Genomic DNA, 12,926 nt, shown 5'->3' with positions numbered 1-12,926 from the left:
TCTGAGAGCGGCAGAACCTCCCTTGGGTGGGACGGGATTTACGCAACACGGGGCTTTAAAAAAGCGATGAATTGGGAGCTGGAGCCGAGCGTTCGCAGCACTGGGGCATTTCCAGCTCGTTTCCAGCCAAATGAGACTCGAAATATGCAAATTGCTGCGAATGCCGGAAAGGAAAAGCTCCCTGCAGGAGCCTGCCCGGGGAGAGCGCCGGGGCTGGCGCTGCTCTGGCTGCGCTGCAGCCGGCCCGGATTGCTCCATTCCCCACAGCTCCGGGTGTTACTCAGCGCCCAGGCAGGAAAATCCCCGCTCGGGTCATGGAGAAAGCGGCGCTGAGCTTCCCTGAAAACCCGTGTGTCATGTGTGGGATGGGGCTGGCACCGGCAGAGATCCCCGAGTGCCCTGCGGGGCCGGATCTGCTGCTCCTGCCTGCTCCTGGGGCCCCTGGATCCCAGTCCATGGATCCCGGTCCTGGAGAGTCCAACACCACTGCCCTGGATCCCAATCCATGGATACCAGTATCAATATTCCAACACCACTGCCCTGGATCCCAGTCCATGGATCCCAGTCCTGCAGTGTCCAACACCACTGCCCAATCCATGGATCCCGGTCCTGGAGAGTCCAACACCACTGCCCTGGATCCCAGTCCATGGATCCCAGTCCTGGAGAGTCCAACACCACTGCCCTGGATCCCAGTCCATGGATACCAGTCCTGGAGAGTCCAACACCACTGCCCTGGATCCCAGTCCATGGATCCCAGTCTCAATATTCCAACACCACTGCCCCAGATCCCAATCCATGGATCCCAGTCCTGGAGTATCCAACACCACTGCCCTGGATCCCAATCCATGGATCCCAGTCCTGGAGAGCCCAACACCACTGCCCTGGATCCCAATCCGTGGAACCCAGTCTCAATATTCCAACACCACTGCCCTGGATCCCAGTCCATGGATCCCGGTCCTGGACAGTCCAACACCACTGCCCTGGATCCCAATCCATGGATCCCAGTCCTGCAGTGTCCAACACCACTGCCCAATCTATGGATCCCATTCCTGGAGCATCTAACACCACTGCCCTGGATTCCAGTCTCAATATTCCAACACCACTGCCTGTGGATCCCTGTCTCCAACACCCCTGCCCAAATGCTCAGGCTGGGTTTCCCTCTGGATTGATGTGAAATAGCAGGACTGGCAGAGTTTAAGATTCCAGAGAAGCCCCCACCGGTTTGGGTTGGAAGGGACCTGGAAAACCATCTCATCTCCTTCCAGCCCTTCCACCTTCCCACTGCTCCAGGCCCTGCCCAGCCTGGCCTTGGTCAGTGATTTCTCGCTGTGTGATGGCACTAAGGACAGACTGCTGCTCTCCTTGGGTGGAAGAACCCCAGCAGGGAGGTCTGGCCCAGTCTGAAGCTCTGGGATCCTTTGGAGGAACCTCAGGAGGGTTTCTGCTCCATCCAAAATGATTTTCCAACATCCAGAACAGATCTCTCCTACCCAATTCATTTGGCAGCTACATCTGGAGTGTACAGCTCATCTGGTTGGGTTTTGTATGGATTTCCTCTCTCTCCCCCACTGAAAGGTGCATTTTACAGCACAAATGGCTCTGCTGGGAGGAAGGAGCGCACAGAAGGCACATCCCAGGCCAGGGATGACTCCCCAGACCTGTCCCACCTTTCCCAGAGCTGCATGGTCATTGCCACACCAATTCCTCACCCCAGCGCTGCTTTTACTCTTCCCTCTGGGGAGAGGTGAGTAAACAAAAGCAGAAACAGGCCAAACACTGGCTCTGCAGTGTCACTTTTAGAGCTCTACCAGCTGGAAGAACGTTGGATGTGTGGAGAGCAAAGGGAGACTGGGGAGGAGGAAGGGGAGCGGCTGAGAAGCAGCAGCACCAAGCACAGACCTCCAGCAGCTCGTGTGCTGCCACCAAGGTGATTAAAGAAAGGCCTGACAGCATCTGTGGCCCCGAGAGCGCTGCAGGAGCCGCAGATCTCAGCCCCACATCTTGTGTCAGTCACACCCCTGCAAACCACAGCGGGGCCTGGGTGCCAGAGGAAGCCGAGCGCTGCGTCAGGAGAGCCACAAAGCCAAGAGCCTCCCTGGCTCACAGAGCCTGCCCTGCTCCAGGGAGTCTGGGTGGGATGGCCTGGATTGCATCCTCAGTCACAGAAAACACCCCCAAAGTAACAACTAGCAGAGCGTTTGTCATTGAACAGGACAGCGATGCAATTAAACACGGGATTTTGCTAATCGTATGAAGCAGCAATTTAAATTTAATTTAAATCTGAATCAAGCTCTGCAGTCATCATTTAGGCAAATCCAGCTGGGGTTTTACCTGAGTAGGAGAACAGGCTTTGGAAAATTCAAATAACTTTGTGCCCTGAGAAGACTTTTCCAAGATGCCTGTGTTGGAAAAAAAAAATAAATCTGGCAACTTTGAATCAACAGAAGTTTGTTTTCTTCAGAAAACATGGGATAAAGAGGGAGTCCTGGGAAGAGGGCACTGAAAATCCAGGGAAGAAGTTGGTGTAGCTCAGCATCCCCCCAGAAATGTGGCAGCTGGTCCTGCCAAAATGAAAATGAGCCTAATGCAAGCATCAGACCCATACAGAAGGCACTAATTAATGGAGATAAACTTAAATGAAAACTCCTTCTCACACAGAGATAGGCAAATGCTCCTCAGAATCCTTTTGCTGCCATTGGCCCAGCTGTGCTAAAGCAGCAGCAAGGTGAGGCACTTCTGGTCTGTTTGCTTTAAGCCAGGCTTTAATCGGGGGAATCTCTCCCTCTCAGGGCTCTGAGGGTGAATCTCCATCCCAAACCATCTCCACAACTTGTCCTGCCTTTGATAACTCCACGTCTTTCAATTCATTTCACTTCATGCAAATATTTGGATCAGCCCCATGGGGAGAAAATGAGGAATTTGGAGTCAGGCTGTCCACAGAACCACTCCAAACCAGGATGAGGATCAGCACTGCCCTGCAATCCTCCTCAGCTCCTCGATGCTGCTCCTCTGGGATGACACCAGCATCCTCCACTCCAGAGGGACCCTGCTCCCCACATTTAGTCACTCTCCAGTGCTGCCCTCAGCTCGTGATTCATTTTGAACCTGCCTTTGAGCTATTATTTATTTAAGCCCCACCCTGACGTGTTATAACGTAAAAGTCTGAGAATGCTGAACTTATAAAACCTCATCACTTCCCAGGAACACCAGGATTGGGTAAAGGACACGCCAGAGGCTCCTGGGCACCGTTGTGGCTCAGAGGATGGGTGACAGCTCCCCAAAAGGCTCCTGGGGAGGAGGATTTGAGCCAAAATCCTGCTGACAATGCCTTGATCTCTGCACCAGCCATGGCCAAGGGATCCCCCTTGGACGGGATTTTCCACAACATCCCAGAAGATGGGAAAGCATCCAGCACTCAAAATCCCTTTGCTGCAGGAGGGGATCCCAGAGGGTGACACTGTCTCCCAATCCCCACACATCCCACAGCCAATGCTGCAGCCCTCCAATATTTCAATTTCTAAAATATCTGAAGCAGTTTAACCAAGATATCGGGACAGACACCCCAGAGGGCTGGCAATGACGAAATATCACATTATGAATTATGTATGGCCCCGATATTCCACCCTGCTTTTGGGGCATATCTGACACCCCCAGAATGATTTACTTTAGAGGGCAAGAAGCACGGGAGGACGCAGAGACAGCCACCCCAAAGTCCATTTACGATGGTGATGACACCGACACGCAGGAGCTGAGTGGGACCCAGCTCCCCAAATCCCTGGGGATCCCAGCGTGGGTCAGGCCAGCACCCAGCGCTGTTCCCTCCTGCTCCAGCAGCTTTCCTGGCAGCTCCCGCTCACCCCTCCGAGCGCCGGTGTTCAAGCCCCGCTCCCGCAGCGCCGGAGGAACGCGGTGCCCCGTCCTTTAGCGCAAGGACATCCCAACAGGGACAAGATCACCCTCAGACGGGGGGACACCCCAAAATCACCCAGACACAGCTCCTACCTCCTGCAGCATGCCGCCGGCGCGGGTCCTGCTCGGCAGCGCGGCTGCCCGGCCACGGAAGGGTTAAAGAGCGACGTCAAAGCGGCGCGGGGAGCGCGGGGCGCTGCGGGAGCGCGCAGCGGGAGCGCGCAGCGGGAGCGCGCCCGGCGCGGCCCCGCCGGCCCGGCCCGGCTCCCGGCGCTCCGGATCCCGGGAATGCCGGCACGGCGCGGGGCTCAGTGACTCATCCCGCCGCGCAAAAACAGCAGACCTGGAAGCGTCTTTGTTCCGCCGGCTGCCGCAGCGAACAAACCTCTCTTTGTGCGGCGATTAAACAAAGGAAGTCGCAGCGCAAAGCCAGGGCAAGACTAAACAGCCCGGCACCGCTTAAGGGAAACATCACGTAGCAAGGGGACGGGGCCGGGGCTGCGGGGCTGGGGACGCTGTGCGGCCCGGCACATCCACCGCTGGCACCGGCACTTCACCTTCGTGGCCAGATGTTTATTGAGCCACCCTCTCCCGAAAGCGAGGGGCGGCCTCGCTCCGCTTTTCTGCCCGAAATGCCCTTTGAAATCCCAGCAAAACCAGATGGGCTGCGTTGTTTATCTTGCGGCTCGCAAGCGAGAGAGGAACACGCGGAGCAGTTGTGCTGCTGTCCCGGGCCGCTGGCTGGACAAGGCCGGAGTGATCCAGCACTTGGGAATAACAGAAACATCCTTAAGAGCTGCAGTAAGAGAGTTTAAGGATTTGCAAGGAAGAGTCCTCCAAGAAACAGTTTGGGACGAGGGAAGGGGGTCTGCAAAGTCATGAGAGGACACCACTCACGCTCTGCCTATTCAAACTTAGAATATCCCCAGAGAGCAGAATTCTGTTCTCTGGACTCCATGGACTGCAGAAAGCTCTGAATTAAGGTCTGATTTAAGGAGAGGCAGAGGTGCAGCTCAGGTCCATGCAGGTATCTCTGTTTGGGCTGCATGGGCAGGCAGCTCTGCAGGAACAATCCATGCTCCCCATCCCTCCATTTCATGATGTGATGGCCCCATAAAAACCTGGAGCTGGCAAGGCCAGCATTTCAGCTGGGAAAAAGACCCGCTCCTTCTGATGATCCAGGGGATGCACTGAGCACATCCTGCCCCAGATCCCAAATTAGGGACTAGAGCAGGTCCCATCTGCAGCACAGTGAGGCTAAGGACAGCTGCCTAATGCCAGGACAGAAAAAAGCCCCTTTTTTATCATCACTGACTCACAAACCCTTCTGACACAGCAGCTGCCTGAGCTGGAAGCTGGATGTGGTGATAAATGCAGGAAAAATTGAGTATATGTGTAGGAATAATGTAAATAAGGGTGGCTGGGTCTCTCAAGCAGCACTGAGTGCCTGCAGAGCTCCTTCCAGGTTATTTTGTGTCAGCGCAAAGCTGCAGGGCCCTATATGTTAGGAATGTTAGGAAATTCAGTGTTAGGAAAACAAACACCCTTCGTGGCTGCTGCAAACAGGTATTTTTTGCAGGTTATTATTTTTTCCCCCTCTAAACTAGAAAGACAAGAGCGCTGTGCACGGTCAGTTCTGCAGAGATCCGGGCTGCCCTGCGCTGGAAGTGCCTGGGTGCCAGCCTCAGAGGGAGCAGCGTTCCCTCCCTCCCTCGCTCCGTGCCAGCTTTCCGCGGGGTCCCTGCGGGTGGCACTGCGGGCTCCCCGCTCCCCGCGCAGCCCCCAGGCTCAGCCGCTCCTTGCCGCCGGTGGCCCCCGCTGAACGAGCAATACGCACATGTTTGGAGCGCTGCCTTCCGAACCCCATCAGCTCAACGCGCGGCTGCCGTCCCGCATGGCTCTGCCCCCTCCGCTGCCTCCTCTATTTTATTTTTGCCGCAGCGCTCCCGAGAATCCCCCGGCGCGCACGGATGCCGAGAGCCTCCCTCTCTGCCCCTCTCGGCGCTGTTGTTGCAACTCTGGACTTTCTAAACTACGTCTGTCAGGAAGGAGACAGGAAATTCGAGTCACACTTGCAACAGCTGTGCCATGCCTACTATCGGGCTCAAATGACGTAGTTTGGCTGGGGTGGCGCGGGGCCAGGAACCGGCGAGAGCGGAGGTCAGGAAGATAGGTCAGTGTTTATTCTGCTGCTGCGCTTGGGAGCATGCCGAGCCGATTTGCTTTCTTCCTATCTAGACTGTTTCTCTTTCCGTTTTTTCTTTAATAACGCGCAGCCCGAGCATCCTGTTTTCAAAACATCTGCCGGCTCTGCTGCTGGCCGGCGACAAACGGAGATGCTCGGAGCACGGGACGGGATGCTCGGAGCGGGGCAGGGCGGCGGAGCCTCCTCGGCCCCGGAGGTGCAGGAGAGACCCAGCGCCGCCAGAGCCCGCACCTTGTCCGCGACCAACCCCCCAAAGAGCCGCAAATCCCCCGAACTGCCAGGCACTGAAACCAAACCTTCCAACCCGAACCGTGATTTGTGACAATGTTTACAGCTCCGCAGCTAAGGCAGGCGAGGTGTGAGGCCATTTTATGCTTCTCTTTCACAGCTGAAAACTGTGAAACTGGAAGTTGACCAAAAAAGCGCAGACATTTCAGAAACGGGTTATGAAAGAACAAAGTTTCAGGAAGTTTTTCTCGAGCCAGCTGCAAGCCATCTGCACCCCGAGTAATCGCAACTTTAATGTGCTACAAAAGCAATTTAGTTTCACCTTCACGAGGCCAGATTTGTCTGTCAGCAAAAAAGAAGAAAAAAAAAAGTAACCTCAAATTGAAGGGCGCTGTGTTCACACTGGAGGTGCAGCCTGAACCCTCCTCAACTTTCATCCAGGGTTCCCTCAACACAAACTCAAACGAATAAAATGATATTTCTTTCTTGGAAGCTCGGACTGTAAAACTTTTACTGCTTCCTTTGCCCTTGCACATCGTGGTAATCACTACCAGAAGAGGAAGCTGAAACAACACTGGATTTCTTTGCTCAACTTTTTCCCATAAATTCAGTTTCTGGTTGCAGTCATTTCCAATAAGGAAAAAAAAAAAACCCCAAACCAAAGACATCAGGGTGGTGCAGAATTGGGTTTAAAACCATCGCAACTGGGCAATGCCGAGGATGCGACGGGCGCTGGGTTGGGAATTTGTGAGTGTGACAATTCCAGCGGGCACGGCGGGGCTGGAAGCGGTCTGGGAGCGCTGGAAGGGGCAGGCGCGGGCCGGGAGCTGCCAGGCTGTGCCCGGGGCTGTGCCCGTGGCTGTGCCCGTGGCTGTGCCCGGGGCTGTGCCCGGTGCTGTGCCCGGGGCTGTGCCCGGCTCCGTGCCCGGCTCCGGGAGATGCTGGAGCAGGCTGGGCTCAGGAGGGCTGCAGCACCAACTCCCACAAGTTGCTCAGAACTCGCGCTTTGCCCTCTGCTGCCTCTCAGGATACTCCAGCCACTCTGCTCTCCCCCTGCTCCCCTGAATTTAAACACCACGGACTTTTCTTGCTTTTCTTCAGCACTTTATTCTCTCTCAATTCCCCTCTGGCTCCCAGGAAAGCTCAGCGGAGCAGCAGCCCCGCAGCTGATCCCTGTCACCATCCCTGCCTGCCCACCCTCACCGTGTGCTGCCAAGCGGTGCCAGCCCAGCGCATTAAAATCAAATTAAAACGTCACCGAAAGCCAAAACAGCCGTAAAATACCGGACCCACAATGTTTACAGTTCGCCGTTATTATTATTAAGCAATGAAGTTAATTGACTTCTGGCGTGGTGATTTGCTAAATGCGGGCGTTTGCAGAGTGTTCCTGCTCATATCGGCTCCAAGGGACCGGCGCTAATTGAAACCTCTTTAATTTTCGGAAATGAGCCTGCGGCAGCCATAGGGCTCTCCACGGTACCCCGGATCGCGCCCCTCAAAGACTATCCCGGATCGCTCTCCCCGATCCATCCCGGATCCATCCCGGATCGCTCTCCCCGATCCATCCCGGATCGCTCTCCCTGATCCATCCCGGATCCATCCCGGATCGCTCTCCCAGATCCATCCCGGATCCATCCCGGATCGCTCTCCCAGATCCATCCCAGATCCATCCCTGATCGCTCTCCCCGATCCATCCCGGATCCATCCCTGATCGCTCTCCCCGATCAATCCCGGATCGCTCCCCACGCCACCCGCCGCGAGTTCTCCCTGCACGCGTCTCCGCGGGGAAACGTGCAGTCCCTTCACCGCAACTAACTCGGAGCTGCTGTCCTGGACAGACGCGAGGACGGGCCGGGATCAGGCTCAGAGCCCCGCGCCTCTCCGCACCCCCGTCCCGCATCCCGGTGCCGCACGTGGGCTCACCTTGTTGGATGCCATCTCGCTGACGGAGCGGTAGGTTTGGATGGTCTCCAGCTGATCCAGGCACCAGTCGAGCTCCTCCAGCGTCTCCATGGCCAGCTTCTGGTAGGGCTCCTCTGCGAAGAGGCACACGGACATGTAGTCGGGCTGGCGCTGCGGCCGCCTGTCCATGGCGGGGCCGCCCGAGCCGCCGCCAGCGCTGCCGGAGGTGCCGCTCCGCTCCCTCATCACGCGGCCGCCGCTGCGCTGCCCCGGCCGCCGCCAGCGAGTCCCCGCCCGCCGCCGCCCCGGCCCGGCCCGCCCCGGCCCGGCCCCCGCCGCTGGGGGAACCGAGCGCCCCCCGGGCAGGGCAGGGCACGGCAGGGCAGCGCCGCGGCTCGGGAGCGTCACCGCGCCGGCTGCTGCGGGGATGGGGATCGGCCTCCCCCGCCGGCCGCGGGACGCTGCTCCTGCTGCTGAGCCAGCCCCGCTCCCCGCTGCACCCACAGCCTGCTCCCCGGCAGCGCTGAACCCGAGAGCTCTCCTCCCCGACAGCCCTGAACCCCGAGAGCGCTGAACCCGAGAGCTCTCCTCCCCAACAGCCCTGAACCCCAACAGCCTGAACCCCATCAGCCCTGAACCCTGAGAGCTCTCCTCCCCGACAGCCTGCTCCCCGGCAGCGCTGAACCCGAGAGCTCTCCTCCCCGACAGCCCTGAACCCCGAGAGCGCTGAACCCGAGAGCTCTCCTCCCCAACAGCCCTGAACCCCGAGAGCGCTGAACCCGAGAGCTCTCCTCCCCAACAGCCTGATCCCCAACAGCGCTGAACCCGAGAGCTCTCCTCCCCAACAGCCCTGAACCCCAACAGCCTGAACCCCATCAGTCCTAAACCCCAACAGCCCTGAACCCCATCAGCCCTGAACCCTGAGAGCTCTCCTCCCCGACAGCCTGCTCCCTGACAGCCCTGAACCTCGAGAGCTCTCCTCCCCAACAGCCCTGAACCCCATCAGCCCTGAACCCCGAGAGCTCTCCTCCCCAGCAGCCCTGAACCCCAACAGCCTGAACCCCGAGAGCTCTCCTCCCCAACAGCCCTGAACCCCAACAGCCTGAACCCCGAGAGCTCTCCTCCCCAGCAGCCTGCTCCCCATCAGCCCTGCTCTCCAAGAGTTCTGCTCCCCATCAGCCTGATCCCCATCAGTCCTGCTCTCCAGGAGTTCTGCTCCCAACATCCCTGCTCCCCACCCCTGCCTGCTTCTGCTCCCCAGCAGTTCTGCTCCCCAACCTCTCCAGCCCTGCTCCTAAACCTCACCAAGTCTCACTACCCACCAGCTCTGCTCCCCAGCCCTGCCTGGTCCCACTCCCCACTCCAGATCCCATTCCCCATTCCTGATCCCACTCCCCACTCCTGATCCCATTCCCCACTCCTGATCCCATTCCCCACTCCAGATCCCATTCCCCACTCCCAATCCCATTCCCCACTCCTGGTCTCATTCCCCACTCCAGGTCCCATTCCCCACTCCTGATCCCACTCCCCACTCCTGATCCCATTCCCCACTCCAGGTCCCATTCCCCACTCCAGATCCCATTCCCCACTCCCAATCCCATTCCCCACTCCTGATCCCATTCCCCACTCCAGGTCCCATTCCCCACTCCAGATCCCATTCCCCACTCCCAATCCCATTCCCCACTCCTGATCCCATTCCCCACTCCAGGTCCCATTCCCCACTCCCAATCCCATTCCCCACTCCCAATCCCACTCCCCACTCCCAATCCCACTCCCCACTCCTGGCCCTCCTGGCTCCCCAGCTCTGCTGGCTTTGTCCCCATCAGCCCCCTGCTCCCCAGCACACCCTGCACCCCAAACCCACCGTCCCTGCTCCCCGAGCTCTCCCAGCCCTGCCAGCAGCACACTCCCCAGCAGCTCTGGGGTAAAAGTTGAGGTTTCCACAAGCGGATACAGTGAATCATAAAATCTCCCCATGAATGTAACTGCTTCTCATAATCCCGGTAACATATGCTCATCCCATAAATCTGTCAGGGCTGATGGATTCAGCGTTCCTACGGGCAGGTACCAGTGACATCACAGGGCAGGATTGCTCAGACACACTCAGGAGCTGAGCCAGAGCCCCAGCCCTGTCCCCCTGCCCTCCCTGCCTCGTGTCCCTGTGTCCCTCGTGTCCCAGGGTCCCCAGGGAAGGAGCTGCACCCCGTGCTGCTGTCTCTTCCCAAGGACAGATCCTCTCTGTCGCTCACCACATCAATAAAGCAGCATTGGAGAGGGACCTTCCATCAAATGATTGAGAATAAACAGAAAATAAACCCTGCCAAAGGTAACTCAGCAATAAACCTGGCACAGTCACCTCTGGAAGGTTTGGTGAATCCCAATCTTAGTGGCATTGGAAGTCAATGGGGTTTTTTCTGTGCCTGCAGAGCTCCAAACATTCAAAGTTCTCTCATTCCTGCCTAATCACAAAGCAGGTGAAAATAGCCACAATCACACAAAGCCCAGTGTATTTTCCTTTCTCCCATGAGAAATTCCCATTTCCATCAAGGGAATTTTTCCCATTCCCTCTTAACTATTTTTTTTCCTGCAAATTAGTTGACCCAGAAGGACTCAAACCACTTGTTGCAGAAAACGTTGGGATTGATAAAACCAGCACAGGCAAAATAAGTTTAGGAAGAGCAAGAAACCCATCTCAGCCAAACTAAACCTCACATGTTTAAATCAAATCCTGCGTTCTCCTGCCCTGAGACTCCTCAGGAAGCACAGCCACGGCATGTGTGCATTCCTGGAGGAGGAGAAGGAACAGGTTCACAGGGACTCTGACACCAGACCCTAATTTTAGCCTTTTGGGGGATTTCCAGCCTTGCCCAGGTCTGCAGGACCCGCTGCCACTGTCACTTCACTTCCAAACTTCACCTCAGAAAGAGCCATCAGGGAAGGCAGGACCCAGAACAGAAATCTGCTCTTGATATTGAAGGACTCCCATTCCCCAGAGCTGATATTCAGGATATTCCTTTACTCTGTAATCTGAGTCTTATGTAATAAAAGGAAAAAAAACCCCACAACTAAAACAAGCAAAACTATATTAGGGATATCGAGATGAATTAGGAAACGTGAGGGTTTAGGGGGTTTGGCTGTAAGTATTTTATATTTATTTTTGGGTTTCAGAAGATGAGCTAAATAAAGAGTGACTATTTTACACATTTGCAATGTTCTCTGGCATTTTTAGCAGGACCCTCCTTCCCTCGGTTTCTGCCTCCCTGCTTCATCCCTGGGAGGTTTCCTGGAGGAATCCTGGGAGAGCAGGGATCCCTCCATGGTTTACTCATGCAGAACACTGTCACTTGCCAAGCCTTAGCACTGAACCCACAGAGAGCCCAATGGGTTCACGATTTAAATTGGGATATTTTGAAAACGGCCCCCTAAGATACCCCCAGTCATTTCAATGGCAAAGACTCAATAAAGTGAGAGCAAACAGCTCTTGCTAAGGATCACTCCAAGGGGAAAACTGTGAGTTCTGCTGCTGTTCCAGGGCAGAAATGGATTTTAAAAAGTACCATTCACGTTTTTCTTTCAGAATTTGCATTTTTCCTGACACCGGCCAGCCTGCCCACAGCTCCCTCTGGCCTTGGCACCCAGCGAGATGCAGCACCTGCATCCCTGTGCAGCTCTTCTTGGTGTTTTTGGCTTTTGACTCATCCCAATCTTTTATTTTTCACTCATTTTCTCAGGAAAGCAGCCTGGTGCACCGATGCCTGCAGGTGTGTGCCCTCCTGGGTCACCGGGCAGTCATTTCTGAACCGGCTGCCTTGGCAGGGGCAGGAGGGACGTCACAGGCACCACATTCCCTCTCATTTCACAGAATCACACGGGCCAGTCAAGAAGAGTCACTGTCCTGGCCCACAGCAGGAAGAGGGCCCAGCTCAGCCCTTCTCAGAAACTCAGAGCTGTCCCTGAAGGCACCGAGTGACGCAGCCTGAGCCCAGCACCCCGGAAACCCCAACTCTTATCAAACCCCAACTCTTATCAAACCCTCCCTGGCTGTGTGCAGCTGCACGAGCTCCCTCTGATGAACTTGGGGATATTTACCAATAAATTGTGAAAGCAGGGGCTACAGTCCTACTCCTAAGGCTAAATTTGCTTTTAGAACCAGCATGTGAAATTAAAATATACCCTCCAAGTCCCCCGTGAAATATTTTAAGATGCACAGCTACCCCGGAATAACAGCCAGATATAGAATCCATTAGGAGTTGCTCTTCTACCAATCTAAAAACTTTGTGTGGGAATGATCTTAAAATAACAAATATTTTCTGGCTTTCCTCATATTTAATGTTCATGGATACCAGAGAATGGTTTGGGTTGGGTGGGAACTTAAATCCCATCCAGTTCCACCCACGGGCAGGGACACCTTCCACTGTCACAGAGTGCTCCAACCCTGTCCAACCTGGCCTGGGAGACTTCCAAGGATCCATGGGCAGCCACAGCTTCTGGGTGAAATCCATTCCAGGGCCTCACGTGGGACAATTCCTTCCCAATATCCCATCTAATTCCATTCTCTGGCAGTGGGAGCCATTCCCTGTGTCCTGTCCCTCCATGCCCTGTTCCCAGTCCCTCTCAGCTCTCTCGGAGCCCCTTCAGGCCCTGCCAGGGGCTCTCAGGAGCCTTCTCCAGCCCAGGCTGG

The 12,926-nt window shown here is 56.0% G+C and overlaps 1 protein-coding gene across 6 annotated transcripts in view; it reads right to left on the bottom strand.

Moving 5' to 3' along the window:
- The window catches only part of PDE4B (phosphodiesterase 4B), a 176,094-nt gene that overhangs the window by 18,838 nt on the left and 144,330 nt on the right, over positions 1 to 12,926 (bottom strand). For 4 of the 6 annotated variants that reach the window (XM_063166284.1, XM_063166285.1, XM_063166287.1 and 1 more), the window contains one exon: positions 8,267 to 8,379. In XM_063166284.1, coding sequence (XP_063022354.1) covers positions 8,267 to 8,379 — 113 coding nt within the window. Of the gene's footprint in view, positions 1 to 5,746; positions 5,933 to 8,266; positions 8,380 to 10,109; positions 10,268 to 12,926 lie in introns of those variants that run through there. The other 2 variants (XM_063166288.1, XM_063166290.1) reach the window with 2 other exon arrangements.

Source organism: Melospiza melodia, chromosome 11, assembly GCF_035770615.1.
Source record: "Melospiza melodia melodia isolate bMelMel2 chromosome 11, bMelMel2.pri, whole genome shotgun sequence".
NCBI lineage: Eukaryota > Metazoa > Chordata > Aves > Passeriformes > Passerellidae > Melospiza > Melospiza melodia.
Note: the sequence above shows the minus strand (reverse complement) of the source record. Positions and strands in the feature narration are given on the sequence as shown.